Source organism: Bubalus kerabau, chromosome 12 (genome assembly GCF_029407905.1).
Source record: "Bubalus kerabau isolate K-KA32 ecotype Philippines breed swamp buffalo chromosome 12, PCC_UOA_SB_1v2, whole genome shotgun sequence".
NCBI lineage: Eukaryota > Metazoa > Chordata > Mammalia > Artiodactyla > Bovidae > Bubalus > Bubalus kerabau.
This window is the reverse complement of record NC_073635.1, coordinates 20,150,159-20,167,061: the sequence shown is the minus strand read 5'-3', so window position 1 is coordinate 20,167,061 and position 16,903 is coordinate 20,150,159. Positions and strand designations below refer to the sequence as shown.

The 16,903-nt window shown below is 38.8% G+C and overlaps 1 protein-coding gene and 1 pseudogene across 2 annotated transcripts; one reads left to right on the top strand and one right to left on the bottom strand.

Moving 5' to 3' along the window:
• Window positions 1–9,821: 9,821 nt before the first annotated feature.
• LOC129624380 (cysteine-rich protein 1-like) lies at window positions 9,822–10,055 on the top strand (annotated as a pseudogene).
• Window positions 10,056–10,213: 158 nt separating this feature from the next.
• KCNRG (potassium channel regulator) lies at window positions 10,214–16,865 on the bottom strand. 2 transcript variants are annotated; one of them, XM_055542206.1, is made up of 2 exons: window positions 15,098–16,865; window positions 10,214–10,955 (listed from the first exon to the last, which is right to left on the bottom strand). In XM_055542206.1, exons 1-2 carry the CDS (start codon window positions 15,673–15,675, stop codon window positions 10,730–10,732), a joined length of 804 nt encoding a protein of 267 aa, XP_055398181.1. In that variant the 5' UTR covers window positions 15,676–16,865; the 3' UTR covers window positions 10,214–10,729. The 2 variants fall into 2 exon arrangements, 1 of the variants encoding a protein (XP_055398181.1); XR_008700909.1 differs by lacking the exon at window positions 15,098–16,865 and adding an exon at window positions 12,330–12,583 and having other exon boundaries at window positions 10,835–10,955.
• Window positions 16,866–16,903: the final 38 nt, after the last annotated feature.

The following is a 16,903-nucleotide window of genomic DNA, read 5'->3' as shown; positions in this document are numbered from 1 at the left end:
AGGGATCTTCCCAACCCAGGGATTAAACCCAAGTCTCCCACATTGCAGGCAGATTCTTTACCAACTGAGCCACAAGGGAAGCCCAAGAATACTGGAGTGGGTAGCTTACCCCTTCTCCAGTGGATCTTCCCAACCCAGGAATCGAACCAGGGTCTCCTGCATTGTAGGTGGATTCTTTACCAACTGAGCTATTAGGGAAGCAGCTCAAATTAAGTTTGACTTTAACATAACTCAGAATTCTTTGCAATTATGACTTGTATGTTAAATTTAAGAATAAAATCAACACTAGAGCTCCTTTTCAGAAAATCCTTTTTAGGAAGAACTTCCAGCCACTTAAAAGTTTACATTGTTGAGATTCAAGAATAAGCTAAAATCCTTAGTGCCTTATCAGAAACGAAAGTTTAGGTGATAGAAAGAGGCTGAAACAAACGTAAGTGGGAGAATAAGGGAAGCCCAACTAGATGGACAAACCATGCTTGGTGATGATTCTTCCCTATGTATCTGAGATGGACGATTACGAGTCTGTGATTTGATCACCAGAGTTTTCAGTTTGGTTGACCAACACAAACTTCTGCCATTATTTTCTTATAATTTCTTATGATTTTCTTTTGATCAGTTCAGTCAAGAAGTTAAGTGATACCCATATGAATATGTTAAAGTCTTCTATTTCCCCTAAATCAGGCAAGAGTTTGAATTTGTCTGTGGTGCATCTAACACATCCCTGTTTGCTTCCAACCATGTGCCTGCCCCCCTTTCTAAAACAAGACCCAGTTTTTTGTGCATGTTGATATCTTACTCATCATGCCCCACTCTTTGTTGGAGTGAAGACAAGAGACTCACTGAGATAATCTTGACAGACGTGGCTCCAGATATCATCTTTAAAATATTTACTAAAATAAGAAACTCAATCCACTCTGAAAGTACACTTTTCCAAGTCAATAATATATAATTTTTAAATTTTGATAATTTATCTCATTCTAAAAACCTCCAGATTGTGAACCCCTGTCTTTTGAGGAACTATTTAATTAAAAGCCTAAGTTAATTTAAACCCATCGTCAATGTTATGACTTGTATTGTAGTAAGCTCTAGAAGGGAAGACCTTGTTTTGCTCCTTGCAGTATCCTCAGTGTCTGGAAGAGTATTTAGCATACAATGTCAATAAATATTTTCTGACTGAATTAATTAAATATATGTATATTACATGTTTCCATGGGTAATGTTTCTATTCAGTTCAGTTCAGTAGCTCAGTCATGTCCGACACTTTGCAACCCCATGAATTGCAGCACGCCAGGCCTCCCTGTCCATCACCAACTCCCGGAGTTCACTCAGACTCACGTACATCAAGTCAGTGATGCCATCCAGCCATCTCATCCTCTGTTGTCCCCTTCTCCTCCTGCCCCCAATCCCTCCCAGCATCAGAGTCTTTTCCAGTGAGTCAACTCTTCACATGAGGTGGCCAAAGTATTGGAGTTTCAGCTAAAAAGAACATTTTATATCTCATCTCAAGCTAGTTTCTATAAGTTTAATGACTAAGAACACATTAATAGCAATTTAAACATTTCCTGTCTTATTCTTTGCCAATCTGTAGTCACAGTATTTTTGCTTCACTATTCTTTTAACCAGTTATCAGTCTTTAATAATCCTCTCAGCAAAACACTATAGAGAATTAAACAGTGTTACATATATAACCATGCCAACTTTACTCAGCTAGTTAAATCACACACTCCCCAAAACTTAGCAGAATGGAAATATTGTACTCTAGAATATGATGCTAGTGAGAAAACCAGACCAGATATATCCCCAAAACTAAGATGGCAAACTAAAACAACTAAGTTGACTTTTCTGCGGTAAAGAAAAGAGTGCTACCAAAAACAAAACACTCATTCATAAGGCTTTTTTTTTTCTTACTTGGCTCATTATTTTCAGTTGCTAACTTTAACGTTACTCGTCTTGAAGTATTTTTCTCTCTTCCCTTATACATAACCTCTTGAGGTACTACTAGGAGACTTTTGAAAAGATCTTTCTTCCCTATAGCTTAGTACACAGATCTATAAATAATTACTAGAAATTTCTGGAATGTAATTCCTTTGCTAAGTGTAAGGATTTCACAGGAAAGATGGTAGGGTAAAATTTGGATCAGTATGAGATAATAGGCCATCCTGTGCCAAAGCAGTCCCCTAACCCTGGTATCTACACATAATCTTTCAGGCATGGCTTTTCTTCCCTTTTTAAGAAAGACCTACCTGGTCTGGTGAAAAGTAAGTCTTCCTCCTACATTTAAACCACATTCACTTAGTTGTTTCTCCACAGGTGACCATATCTTTGCTGAAAATTCCTGAAGATATATATATGTATGTATGTATGTATGTATATTTTTCTACAAATGGAAACTACATACTGTACATAAAGTAGAAATATATTTTTTCACTTTATACATTGTCTTACGCCTTGATTTTCAACTTATAAATGTTTGATAATCCTTCCTTCTTAGTTTATAAATTGCTGTCTCATTCATTTTAAAGGCTGCACAGTATTTCACTGTGGCCCATAATTTATCCATTCTCTATTGATGAACTCTGAGTTTATTTCTAATTTTTGCTGTTATGATGATACAGTTTCTCACTTGAATGTAAGTTCATTAAGAATAAGGATTTTTGTTTTACCCTTGTTTTAAATCTGAAAACTTAGTGTCCAGCAAATGTTTAACAGATGTTTTTGAATGAATGAGTTTGTACTTTTTAAAATGGTGCTCAACTGCTTCCACTCAACATTTTTTAATCCTTTTATGTGCAAAGTACTTGGTGCTCTATTTTTTAGTTTTTTGGGGTTTTTTTTAGTGTTTAAATTATGAAAGTATGACACATTTACAGGAGACTTGGAAAAAGAACAAGTTACATATCAGTTCAGTTCAGTTGCTCAGTTGTGTCCTACTCTTTGCAACCCCATGAACTGCAGCACGCCAGACTTCCCTGTCCTTCACCAACTCCCAGAGCTTGCTCAAGCTCATGTCCATTGAGTCGGTGATGCCATCCAACTATCTCACCCTCTGTCGTCCCCATCTCCTTCTGCCTTCAATCTTTCCCAGCATCAGGGTCTATTCCAATGAGTTAGTTCTTCGCATCAGGTGGCCAAAGTATTGGAGTTTCAGCTTCAGCATCAGTCATTCCAATGAATATTCAGGACTGAATTCCTTTAGCATGGACTGGTTGGATCTCCTTGCAGTCCAAGGGACTCTCAAGAGTCTTCTCCAACACCACAGTTCAAAAGCATCAGTTCTTCGGTGCTCAGCTTTCTTTATAGTCCAACTCTCACAACATGACTACTGGAAAAACCATAGCTTGGACTAGATGGACCTTTGTTGGTAAAGTAATGTCTCTGCTTTTTAATATGCTGTCTAGGTTGGTCATAGCTTTTCTTCCAAGGAGCAAGCATCTTTTAATTTCATGGCTGCAGTCACCATCTGAGTGAAAAAGTCTGTTACTGTTTCCATTGTTTCCCTCTATTTGCCATGAAGTGATAGGACTGCATGCCATGATTTCAGTTTTCTGAATGTTGAGGTTTAAGCCAGCTTTTTCACTCTCCTCTTTCACTTTCATCAAGAGGCTCTTTAGTTCTTTGCTTTCTGCCATAAGAGTGGTGTCATCTGTGTATCTGAGGTTATCGATATTTCTCCCAGCAGTCTTGATTCCAGCTTGTGCTTCATCCAGCCTGGCATTTCACATGATGTACTCTGCATATAAGTTAAATAAGCAGGGTGACAGTATACAGCCTTGACGTACTCCTTTCCCGATTTGGAACTGCCTCTGTTGTTCCATGTCCAGTTCTAACTGTTGCTTCTTGACCTGCATGAAGATTTCTCAGGAGGCAGGTAAAGTGATCTGGTGTCCCATCTCTTTAAGAATTTTCCACAGTTACATATAGTTCCACTATATGTTATAATTATTCTTTTAAGTAGATAATTAAGATTTTTAGTTGGAGCTTCAGTATCAAACTCTCAAAAATTAATAGAATGAACAGACAGAAAAGTAGAAGAATATAGTAGACCTGAGAAATACTATGAACCAATTCAACATAATTAAGATTTATACAATTTTCACACAACAGCAGGATACAAATTCTATTCAAGTTCCCATAGACTATAAACCAGGAGACACTGGAACATATTCAGGGACATAAAACAAGGTAACAAAATTTAATGGTCTGAAAGTATTGAAATCATACAGAGTCTGTTCTCTTACCACTGCAGAATTACGTTCGAAATCTATATCAAAAGATATTTGAAAGTAACCTCCATATTTTCAAGTGTAATGTAACAATTACCAAGAGAGATCTTTGACTTAGCCATTGAAAGCCTCAATAAAGTTAAAAAACTGAAAAAACACAGAAGGTGATTGCAGAGAAGAAAGCATTTAAATGAGAAATTAATAGCAAAATGAGTAATTAATATCAAAGATACTTTGATAACTCCATGTGTTTGGAAAATAAATGTCCACTTTTAAAGGATGAGTGTATCTAAGAAGCCATAACAAGGAAAATTAGAAAATATGTGTAACAGAATAAAAATGAAAAGAGAATTTGTTGCATGCAACTGAAGCTGCTCAATGCAACTAAATACAATGTGGAATCTTGAATAAGGAATGAAAACAAATAATGAACATTAGCATAAAATTGTAAAATTTAAACAAAATCTGTACTTTAGTTAATAATACTGTATCACATGTTAATTTCCTGGGTGTTTTATACAACATAGTATTTCTCTATATTCTCAGAATTGAATTAGAAGTTTCAAGCCTCATTCAAAAAAATTTCTTAAAGCACTAACATAGTAAGCTTTCTAGGCTTTTAGCAGTAGTACTAGATGCCACAATAAATGGAACTCTCTAACCTTTGAGTGAATATAAATTAGGAACCTAGCATTCTATTCATACTTATTCAAACAATTGGAACCAAAATGTCATAAACTTTTTAGCCAGGCAAAATTTCATAAGTTTTCTAAAATATGTATATTATATATATATTGTATAATGTATGTATATTTTATATATATATACAAAAGAGCTTTTCTACTATACTTGATAAAGGCTTGAGAAAGAATAAGAAATGGAGAAGTTAGAAAACATAAACTAAATTATATGGGAGCACTGAAATAGAAAAGGTGAAACAAACTAGATAAAAGATCATATAGTCTAGTTGTTTTTAAACACGGCTGCTCATTAGAATCACATCTAGAGCTTTGGGGGAAAAAAAACAATACTTGGGCATTTGTATTTTTTTTTTAATTCCAAGATAATTCTAATGTGCATCTGGATTTAAAAAAATGATTACAGGTTTTTCTGTTAAATGGTAGTTTTAGTGAGATAGAATTCTACTATTTCCTGTTGACCAATCATGATACAGTGGTCTTAAGATGAGTAATAGTTACATAATCACAATAGTAAAAGATGTTTATCAGTTTTCAATCAATAACCAGACAAAAAATTAAAATAATTGCAATTGGAAGCCATAATGGAAGCATGATTAACCTAACAATATAAAATAATTAACAAACAATTTAGCGAGTAAGTAGAGCGAGTGACCCACTCCAGTACTCTTGCCTGGAAAATCCCATGGACGGAAGGGCCTGGTAGGCTGCAGTCCATGGGGTCGCTAGGAGTTGGACACGACTGAGCGACTTCACTTTCACTTTTCACTTTCATGCATTGGAGAAGGAAATGGCAACCCACTCCAGTGTTCTTGCCTGGAGAATCCCAGGGATGGAGAGCCTGATGGGCTGCCGTCTATGGGGTCGCACAGAGTCGGATACAACTGAAGAGACTTAGTAGCACCAAGTAGAGTGATGTGATAACTGAAGGTGCATACATGCACCTGTTTTCATCCACCCAGCCAGTCTATGTCTTTTGGTTGGTACATTTATTCCATTTACACTAAGGTAATTATATATATGGATGATTTTATTACCATTTTCTTAATTGTTCTGTTTATTTTTTGTAGGTCTTTTCCTTCTCTTGTGTTTCCTGCCTACAGAAGTTCCTTTAGCATTTGTTGTAAAGCTGGTTTGGTGGTGCTGAATTTTCTTAACTTTTGCTTGTCTGGAAAGCTTTTGATTTCTCCATCAAATCTGAATAAGAATCTTGATGGGTAGAGTATTCTTGGTTGTAGGTTCTTCCTTTTCATCACTTTAAATATATCATGCCATTTCTTTCTGTCTTGTAGAGTTTCTTTCAAGAAATCAGCTTATAACCTTATGGGACTTCCGTTGTATATTATCATTTTTCCTTTGTTGCTTTTAATATTTTATCTTTGTCTTTAATTGTTTTCAGTTTGATTATTATGTGTCTCGGTGTGTTTCTCTTTGGGTTTATCCTGCCTAGGACTCTCTGTGCTTCCTGGACTTGGTTGACTATTTCCTTTCCCATGTTAGGGACATTTTCAGCTATTATTTCTTCAAATATTCTCTCTCTCTTCTATTTCTGGGACTCCTACAGTATGAATGTTGGTACATTTTATGTGGTCCCAGAGGACTGTTAGACTGTCTTCAGTTTTTTTTCATTCTTTTTTCTATATTCTATTTTGCAGCAGTGATTTCCACCATTCTGTCTTCCAGGTCTCTTGTCTGTTGTGCTGCCTCAGTTATTCTGCTCTTGATTCCTTCTAGTATATTGTTCATCTCCATTTGTTTTTTAGTTCCTCTACGAACTAAAAAAGTTTCTCTAGGTCTTTGGTAATGGAGAAGGAAATGGCAACCCACTCCAGTGTTCTTGCCTGGAGAATCCCATGGACGGGGGAGCCTGGTGGGCTGCCATCTATGGGGTCGCACAGAGTCGGACACAACTGAAGCGACTTAGCAGCAGCAGGTCTTTGGTAAACATTCTTGCATCTTCTCCATTCTATTTTTGAGATCCTGGATCATCTTCACCATCATCATTCTGAATTCTTTTTCTGGAAGGTTGTCTTATCTCTACTTCATTTAGTTGTTTTTCTGGGGTTTTATCTTGTGTCTTCATCTGGGACATAACCCTCTGCCTTTTCATTTTGATTAACCCTCTGTGATAACCCTCTGTGATTTTTGTTCTGGCTGGCTGCAGGATTATAGTTCTTCCTACTTCTTTTGTCTGACCTCCAGAGGATTAGGCTAACAGGCTTGTGTAAGCTTCCTGATGGGAGGGACTAACAGTGGGAAAAACTAGGTCTTGCTCTGGTGGGCAGGGTGTGCTCAGTAAAACTGTAATCTGATTGTCTGCTGGGTCTGTGCTCCCTCCCTATTAGTTGTTTAGTCTGAGGAGACCCAGCCCTGGAGTCTACAGGCTCTATTGTAGAGTTAATGGTGACCTCCAAGAGGGCTCAGGCCAGGGGCAGCACTTCCAAGGACTGCTGCTGCCAGTGCCCCAGTCCCTGTGGTGAGCCACTGCCAACCCACACCTCCACAGGAGACCCTCCAACACTAGCAGGTAGGTCTGCTCGGTCTCCTGTGGGGTCACTGCTCCTTTCTCCATGGGCCCTGGTGCATGCAAGATTTTGTTTGTGTCCTCCAAGAGTGGAGTCTCTGTTTCCACAGTCCTGTGGAAATCTTGTGACCAAATCCTGCTGGCCTGCAAAGTCAGATTCCGTGGGGATTCCTAGGCATTTTGCTGGATCCCCAGGCTGGGAAGCCTGATGTAGGGTTCAGAACCTTCACAACAGTGGGAGAGCTTATTTAGTATTATTGTTACCCACTTTGTGAGTTGCCCACTCAGAGGATTATGGGATTTGATTTGATTTTGATTGCATCCCTCCTGTCTCATTGTGGCTTCTCCTTTGTCTTTGGATGGGGGCTATGTTTTTTGGTGGGTTCCAGTGTCCTCCTGTTGATGGCTGTTCAACAGCTAGTTACAATTTTAGTGCTCTCATAGTAGGAGATAAGTGCACATTCTTCTACCCTGCCATCTTGAACCAATCCCCTCTCTTTATTCTCTTTCATTTAATGACTTCCTTTCTAGATGTTTATCCTAATATTTTAAATGACATATATATATGAGGATTCCTACAAAAGGATTCATTAAATCAAAGTAATATATGAACACTGAATGTTAGTATTAATAGAAGTTATATTCAAAAGCTTTCCACCAGAGTAGGTGATAATTGTTAACAAAGGTATTTCTTTGTTTAGCACCAAGTGTTTAGCACAATGCTTTTACACATAATAGAATTAAAACTGAGTGGATCAAGCTCACATTCAAGTGAGAAAAATTTGTTTTTATGATGGCATGTAAGTCTATACAGAGAAAAGGGCTGCTTTCTACGCCTAGGAAAAGAGGAAAACAGGCCTCCAAGAAGAGGTGCAATTGAAAGTGGGTCACCCATCTTCCATCATTATCATCACTGATAGTTATAGAGTGACTTCCATGTGCCAGGTAATGTGCTGAGTATTTTACATTATCTCTTTTAATTTTCACATATCCTATAAGGGAGATATATTATCCTATGAGTTCAGTTCAGTTCAGTTTAGTCGCTCAGTCATGTCCAACTCTTTTGCGACCCCATGAATCGCAGCACTCCAGGCCTCCCTGTCCATCGCCAACTCCCGGAGTTCACTCAAACTCACGTCCATCGAGTCGGTGATGCCATCCAGCCATCTCATCCTCTGTCGTCCCCTTTTCCTCCTGCCCTTAATCCCTCCCAGCATCAGAGTCTTTTCCAATGAGTCAACTCTTCACATGAGGTGGCCAAAATACTGGAGTTTCAGCTTTAGCATCATTCCTTCCAAAGAAATCCCAGGGCTGATCTCCTTCAGAATGGACTGGTTGGATCTCCTTGCAGTCCAAGGGACTCTCAAGAGTCTTCTCCAACACCACACTTTAAAAGCATCAATTCTTCGGTGCTCAGCTTTCTTCACAGTCCAACTCTCACATCCATACATGACCACTGGAAAAACCATAGCCTTGACTAGACGGACCTTTGTTGGCAAAGTAATGTCTCTGCTTTTGAATATGCTATATAAGTTGGTCATAATTTTCCTTCCAAGGAGTAAGCATCTTTTAATTTCATGGCTGCAATCACCATCTGCAGTGATTTAGGAGCCCTAAAAAATAAAGTCTGACACTGTTTCTGCTCTTTCCCCATCTATTTCCCGTGAAGTGATGGGACCAGATGACATGATCTTCGTTTTCTGAATGTTGAGCTCTAAGCCAACCTTTTCACTCTTCTCTTTCACTTTCATCAAGAGGCTTTTGAGTTCCTCTTCACTTTGTGCCATAATGGTGGTGTCATCTGCATATCTGAGGCTATTGATATTTCTCCCAGCAATCTTGATTCCAGCTTGTGTTTCTTCCAGCCCAGCATTTCTTATGATGTAATCTGCATATAAGTTAAATAAGCAGGGTGACAGTATACAGCCTTGATGTACTCCTTTTCCTATTTGGAACCAGTCTGTTGTTCCATGTCCAGTTCTAACTGTTGCTTCCTGACCTGCATATAGTTTTCTCAAGAGGCAGGTCAGGTGGTCTGGTATTCCCATCTCTTTCAGAATTTTCCACAGTTTATTGTGATCCACACAGTCAAAGGCTTTGGCATAACAGAAATCAATGTTTTTCTGGAATTCTCTTGCTTTTTCTATGATCTAGCAGATGTTGGCAATTTGATCTCTGGTTCCTATCCCTTTTCTAAAACCAAGGATATTTATTTATTATCCTCATTTGATAGATAAAAAAAAGCTGAGGCACAGAGAGTGACTTGCCCAAGCCATGTAGCTAGTAAGTGACCTAGTTGGGATTAGACATCAAGCAGTCTAGTCCAGCGTTCTGGTCTGTTCCCACCCAGCCATCTGCCCCAGACTCAGCGCCTCCATGCCCATGTGCCCCAAGTGTGACATGGAGGTATACTTTGGTGAGTGGGTGACCTCCCTGGGGAAGGACTGGCATCAGCCTTGCCTGAAGTGTGAGAATGTGGAAAGACACTGACCTTGGGGGGGTCATGCAGAACATGAAGGCAAGCCCTTTGGCAACCACCCCTGCTACACAGCCATGTTTAGACCCAAAGGCTTTAGGCACAGTGGAGCTAAGAGCCACTCTTTCAAGTAGACCCAGGTTTTGAAGATCCTATCTTCAACTGCCTGCTGGGCTGGTGCCCTCCAGGCTGATAGCAGGCCTTCCCCACAGGCACCTGGGGCTCCCCTGCAGACCCTCATCCCCTCAGTAAACCCAGATATTTGGGAGGGGGGAAGACATCAAGCAGTCTAATTACATAGCCCCATTTTTTTTTTTTTTTTTTTTGGCTATTGGGTCTTCATTGGTGCACATGGGCTTTCTCTAGTTGCAGTGAGTGTGGGCTACTCTCTACTTGTGGTGTACAGGCTTCCCATTGTGGAACGCAGGCTCTGTAGTTGTGCTGCATGGGCTTAGTTGCTCTATGACATATGGGATCTTCTGGAACCAGGGATCAAACCCATGTCCCCTGCATTGGCAGGCGAATTCTTAACCACTGGACCACCAGGGAAGTCCCTCAATAGCCCCTTCTTGAATGCTTTATGTGTTCATGAAGAAGAGAAAGGGAAAAGAGGCACTGACGGTAGAAAGAACATACACCAAAGCACCAACTGCACCATGTTGTTAGAGAGCAGCAAGTAGTCAGTGTGGCTTGAGCATTAAGGTATGCTTGCCCAAAGATGGCATGGTGGAAGGCCAGAAAGATAGACTGAGCACATATTTGACTAACATATGTTCCCTATATATGGAATTTCCAAACAGGAAGATGGCTATTGCTCTGGTATGAGGGTAGTCTCTGATTTCAGTGTTTTGTTCATGGCAAGAGCGTCAGGCTTTTTTATCCTTTCGAAACTATAGCATTCAGTTCTGTCTTCAGAGGATACTGTTCTGGTGCCGACCAGATGGAAGCCTTCCATCAGTAAAGTGTCAATCAGTAAGCCAAGAACATTAGTTCCGTTGGCCAGTTTTCGGTTATCAGGTTTTATGGAGACATACCTAGGACACACAAAAATGTTCAGTTATGAAATATCCCTTTAATAACTAGCAAAACTAAATATATGTTTGATTTATAACTTCAAATAAAGGCATAATACCACTTTTATCAGGTTTTTTTAAAGACTTCATTTATAAATCTGAGCCAGTAATTTCAGGCTACTGAAAACAGAGACCCTACTGTAATCTCCAAAGTCATTTTAATTCCACATTTAGGAATATAGCTAACACTGATGAAGTCTCACTAAGCAATTATTTCCTGGAGCAAACAATTTCATCAAACAATTAAATTAGCTTTTGATTGTTATATAATTTAACTATTTCCAATTTTTCTTTTTGACTTGCTAAATACTGTTTTAATTTAATTAATTGATTCAATCATTTTGATGAACACTTGATCCTTTTACAGTTTCCCCCTAGATTTAATTTTACTCATTATCAGCACTGACATTACAAATTTTCTCCTGTGACTTTCTGTTATCGAAAGCATTTTTTCAGGTGAGGTTTTGCAGATATTAAATGTCAAGATTTTATTGTCAATTTTTCTCAATAACTATCCATAGTTGAAGAGCAAAACAAAGGATCTAAAAGGACTCTAGAGTCAGTGACAAAACTTCCTATTTCCTAGAAAATTCAATAAAATCAATACACATAAATCAAGAAAAAATATATACCTTAACTTTTCAGATTGTGCTGTGCTTAGTTGCTCAGTCATGTCTGACTCATTGTGACCCCATGGACTATAGCCTGCCAGGCTCCTCTGTCCATGGGGATTCTCCAGGCACGAATTCTGGAGTGGGTTGCCATGCCCTCCTCCAGGGGATCGCCCCAACCCAGGAATCAAACTGGGTCTCGTGCACTGCAGGCAGATTCTTTAAGTATCTAAGCCACCAGGAAGATTTCTTTAATAATGTCAACATAATAATACGTTGCTTTAATAATGTCAACATAACATATCCACAAAGATACAGCTATATTGCCCCTTATCTATCATCCAGGATGTTTTTTATGTCTTTGTGTCCTCCCACATGACATGAGTCTGAATAAGCTCCGGGAGTTGGTGATGGACAGGGAAGCCTGGCATGCTGCAGTCCATGGGTTCACAAAGAGTAGGACACGACTGAGCGACTGAACTGTCCTCCCACCATTTGTTTATGAAATGTGGGGGAAAAAAAAGGCTAACTTAAATTAGTTCCAGGCTGCCATCTAAACTGTCTATGGTTTTATGGGATAAAAAGAGCCTTGGGGACACCGCTAGCCTCCTTTTAATTATGATTGATAGACTGGTTACTGTAGCTCACATTTAGAAACTCGTTCTAGACAAAGAAAAGAATTCAATAATAAAATGTAAGAATTATGAAACTACAAAGTACATACCCAAAAAATGTTTATGTTTAATACAGCAAATTTTTAACATTAGTAAATGATTTCATCTACCCACAAGCCCCAGATCTTGATTGTAGAGCCTAGAAACATTTGTCAAAGAAAAAAATGTTACAGAACATCTGACAAAATTAAGATGCAAGTAGTATTGTTGTTCAGTTTCTAAGTTGTGCCCAACTCTTTTGCAACCCCATGGACTGTAGCCCTCCAGGCTCCTCAGACCATGGGATTTTCCAAACAAGAATACGGGAGTGGGTTGCCATTTCCTTCTCCAGGGGATCCTCCTGACCCAGGGATCGAACTCACGTCCCCTGAATTGGTAGGCGGGTTTATCACTGAGCCAAGTGGAATGTACTTGCAAGAAATCACTGGGCCTAAATACCAGATTCCCTAAGATGCCAAATTGAGAAATGGAAGATTTCAAGGCACAAGAAAAAGAGAAGAAAAACCAATGGGAAATGGAAAATCAAAACTTCTTTTAAAAACTTAAAAGGCAACTACGCGCCTCCATTTGAGCTAGTTTAAAAAGGAAAAGACAGATAGAATATGCTACCAAAGACTCTAGAGTCCTGTGACCATAACTTGAGCTTGATAATGTGGTATCATGAATGGCCCTCTGCAAGACGCATGCCAAATATTTTTAGTACTGTGAACTTAAGAGATAATAACTGAGCAACTTGCTAGGTTACCAAGACCTCAAAGTGATAAATCATATTAGTAGAACATAACTGAACAGCTGGATGATATATCAGACTCTGAGGAGCCATTCAGGCTTACTTCTCCACTTTTCACCTTCAAAAAAAAAACCTCTGAATGGACAGATTCAGACCAAGGAGTGAGCAGGAAATAAAAATGATTGCCAGCTAAGTGGGATATACCTAAGGTGGGCCTCTTAAGACCAAGAATTTTCATCCGATGACGTAAACTCCCAATAATGTCACCGGATTTGGGTTATCTCGGTTTGGTTCAGTTCAGTTCAATCAGTTGTGTCCAACTCTGCGACCCCATGGACTGCAGCACTGCAGCCAGGCGTCCCCGTCCATCACCAATGGCTGGAGCTTGCTCAAACTCATGTGCGAGTCAGTAATGCCATTTAACCATCTCATCCTCTGTTGTCCCCCTCCCCTCCTGCCTTCAATCTTGGGTTATCTACCTCTACTTTGAAATTGGAGTTATAGAAAAAAAAAAATCACAAACTACTTATCAGCTGAAAAAATTCTAAACTTCAAACACTGAAAAAATAACCAAATATGGTGATGCATTTAAAAATCTAATTTTAAAAATCGCTTCTAGTTTTAGAGTTATCTATTTTGGAATTTAAGTATAATGCCATTCTCTTATTAAGATGAAAAAAATCTGATTTGTAAAACACACACAGTAAACGAGAAGGGGAGCTACTGTCACTGTACACACACAAATATCCCAACTTGAGTTTCTGTTTTTCAAGATTACAAAAAGATTACATTTCAAGATTACATTTTCTCCAAATGTGTAGTTTTTAAAGATCATTTAGTATTTCCAGGATATCTTTTTACCTTGCATGTTTCTTCTTGAAATCAATTATACCATTTTTCCTTATGTTTTTAACTTTTTAGAAAGGGATCCTCAAAGATCTTAATCACACAAATTTTTAAATTAAAAACTGGTAATTCCCCTTCTGCTTATTTTAGTGTCCTACCAATTGTGCACAGAGCTATCTTAAAACATTTTGAGGTGAAGATAGGGTCTTAGGTTTTCTCCACAATCAGCATGTTAATTTAACTGGATCCCTTTCCCCAAAATGACATTTCATGAAAGATTATAAAGTGTGAAAACTTAAGAACTGTCATACTGCCCAGAGTTTTTAAGCTGGTATGCAGGACCACGGGGTATGTTGTGGGAGAGGTAAACGTTCATTCCTGGTGTCTACTGCAAAAGTTAATATCCCAAAATATCTACCTTTACCCCCAAAAAAGTATATTTTATTTAAATACTATCAGTAAAGAACATATACAGACTTTTTTCCCCTCCTGAAAATTAAAGCCAGCTTTCACAGTTAGTAAAATAATAGTGGGACCACATTAAGACATTTTTAAGGGGGAAAAGAAGTGTCCGTGACAGTAGAGTGAAAATCAGCCTGAGGGTCCAGCCAAGAATAACAGGGGGAGAAAGTGAATAACTGACTCAGAAGCAACTATCCTTAATATACTGACAGCCTATCCCAATATTTTGAGTTGTGCAAGAGTGCCAACGATGTAACAGGAGACCAGATTTGCCATGGGATATATCTGCCTTAATGGTGTTTAAGAAATAAAGTGGAATGGAGAAAAATTAGTAGCCAAATCAGAATGGCTGAAAGAACAAATATACATCGAGTGTAAGGAAATCAGGACAAACTGTTGAGCCTTTACTATATGCCAGCAACCAAAAGAAACCCTTAGGGTAGAAAAAGGCATCTCATTCCATGGGGGTGGAACATAATCTATGAAAATTATTTCCTCCTACAACTTGAATGACCATAGACCCAGTTTTCCCTGAACTACTTTGATTTATTCCTGTTGTCCCATGTAATAACAATTCTTTCTTTCACTCTGAAAAGTACCCCAATCTGGACAATAATTATCTGGTCATTCCACCCAACTCTACTGATTCCCTCCCCCACTCCAAAAAAAATTATTTTCAGTCATCATTTTTTCTAAGAAAATTCAGGCATGAGAAAATTTCAGTTTTGAGGGGAAACATTAGGAACTGGTATAGAACAGAGGCTTCAAAGTACAAAATACCTGATTCTTGTTTGGTTATCAGTAGTGCTGTCAGAGCCGCACTGGAAAACCAGGTCATGGTAAGATGGTCTTTGTGGAGGCAGTGGAAGTAAGGTCATCTGAGGGAAAGAGTTACTACTTGAGGCTGGTGCAGAAGGTTGTTCTATAAACACTGTAATCCTCCCAGTTAGCATCTCAATTGTTTTGCTGCAAGAGCCAAACACCCTGAAGAAAGCCTGAGTATTTCGGCTTAGTAAATGTACCTCCACAAGAGCAGGTCTTGGCTGTAACATGTGTTCTTGGCTTAAGAGGTCCACCAGAGGATTGACTTCATAGAATAGAGCCTCTCTCTGAAGTCTAAGATGGTCTGAAAAGTCAGTGGGTAGTAGAAGTTGCCGAGTTCTCAAAAAATCTAAGATGAAACTAAATAAAACACCATCTCTGTCCACAAAAATCTGGCCATCAACCATCTTGAATTCTTTGTCTCTGCCATCTAACATTCTCATCAACCGAGAGCCAGGAAATTGCTGTAAGGTGGAAGACCGTGTGGTGAATACCTTCCCTCCCACGTTCAAAGTGACCAGTTCCTGACCACTCATTCTTCTCTTGCTTCCAAGTGAAGGCCACAAACCATCAGACACAGTCTTAGGAACCTGTAAATCAACCTTAACCACAATGTTAGTTATATATGATTAAGAAATCCAGGGGAAGGGAAAATAACAGAAACAGAGACCTAAATTTCCAGGTAACTACTGTTAAAGCAAATAGTGTGTCCATAGCCGTGTTTACAAATTTGAGAGTTGCTTGGGAACCTGCAGTATACAAAGTGAAAAAGCAACAGATGAGAAACTGGATAGTTCAAGGAAACTGCCAATAGGCCTGAGAACAGGGGACAGTTACAGTATCCCATCTAAAAATAAAAATCCTTCATAAAAACCTCTTGTAAATATGTATTAAAATATATTCTGGAACCAGAAAACCATTCAGCCTCTCCACACCACATATCTACTCTTGAGTCCTCATGACAGAGACACTTTCTAGAGAAACATCTTAATTTCTTACGACCCCTGTAGAAATTTAGTGGCTAAATCCTAGATTGACCGTTGGGGATGAGGCAGTCATTACCTCAACCAGTAGCTGAAGGTGACTCCTCTTCTCGTAACTGCAAAGATTCTTCTGTACCTGAAATTTAGTTGCCACCTTTTTTTCCCATCCCTGCTTGTATTACCTCCTCTTAACCAAATGAATGTACTGGGGTGAACACCCTCTGGGCTGTCAAGGAATGTCTTGCCCCTTGACAGAAATAAGTTTGACTGAAAGAGGTTCTAAGTCACTTCCTGTTTTCATCTGAAGCCTAAACAAGGTGAAAAAAATTACGTATTTTTCTTCTGTGGGAGATAGGGCATCTTTATCTCATGTGAGCAGACTGGATAGTACTAGTGTTGAGCTGATTACTTTGTACTTTGTAATAGCTGATACACTGCTTCATCTACTGTCAAGTGAGTCTCACTAAAGTTCTTTAAACAAGTGGACTGGTTGGTTGTACAGTTGCCATTATATTTTGGAACAACACTTAGTTGCCAGTAAAAAGAAGGCCTTCCCACATCCTGCTTTTACCATGTGTTCTTTTTAACCCATGCCTTGGCTTACACAGTCACTAACACTTCTGTAGTTTACCACCAAATTCCTTTGGTGATAAATTTACAAAACTTAAAAGCAAATAAAAGGCAAACTGAAATAAATCTCCACCCTCCTAAAAATGTCAGCTTAGCATAAGAAAATGCCAGTTTTTGTTTACATGAGATTTACATTGTATTGAAAAAGGAA

Excerpts from the sequence above, each read along its gene's own strand:
- KCNRG (XM_055542206.1), bottom strand. The coding sequence starts at position 15,675 with ATGAGTGGTCAGGAACTGGTCACTTTGAACGTGGGAGGGAAGGTATTC. Across the intron at positions 10,956-15,097 it reads GATAACCAAACAAGAATCAG|GTATGTCTCCATAAAACCTG; the intron begins GTATTTTGTACT and ends TGTGTGTCCTAG.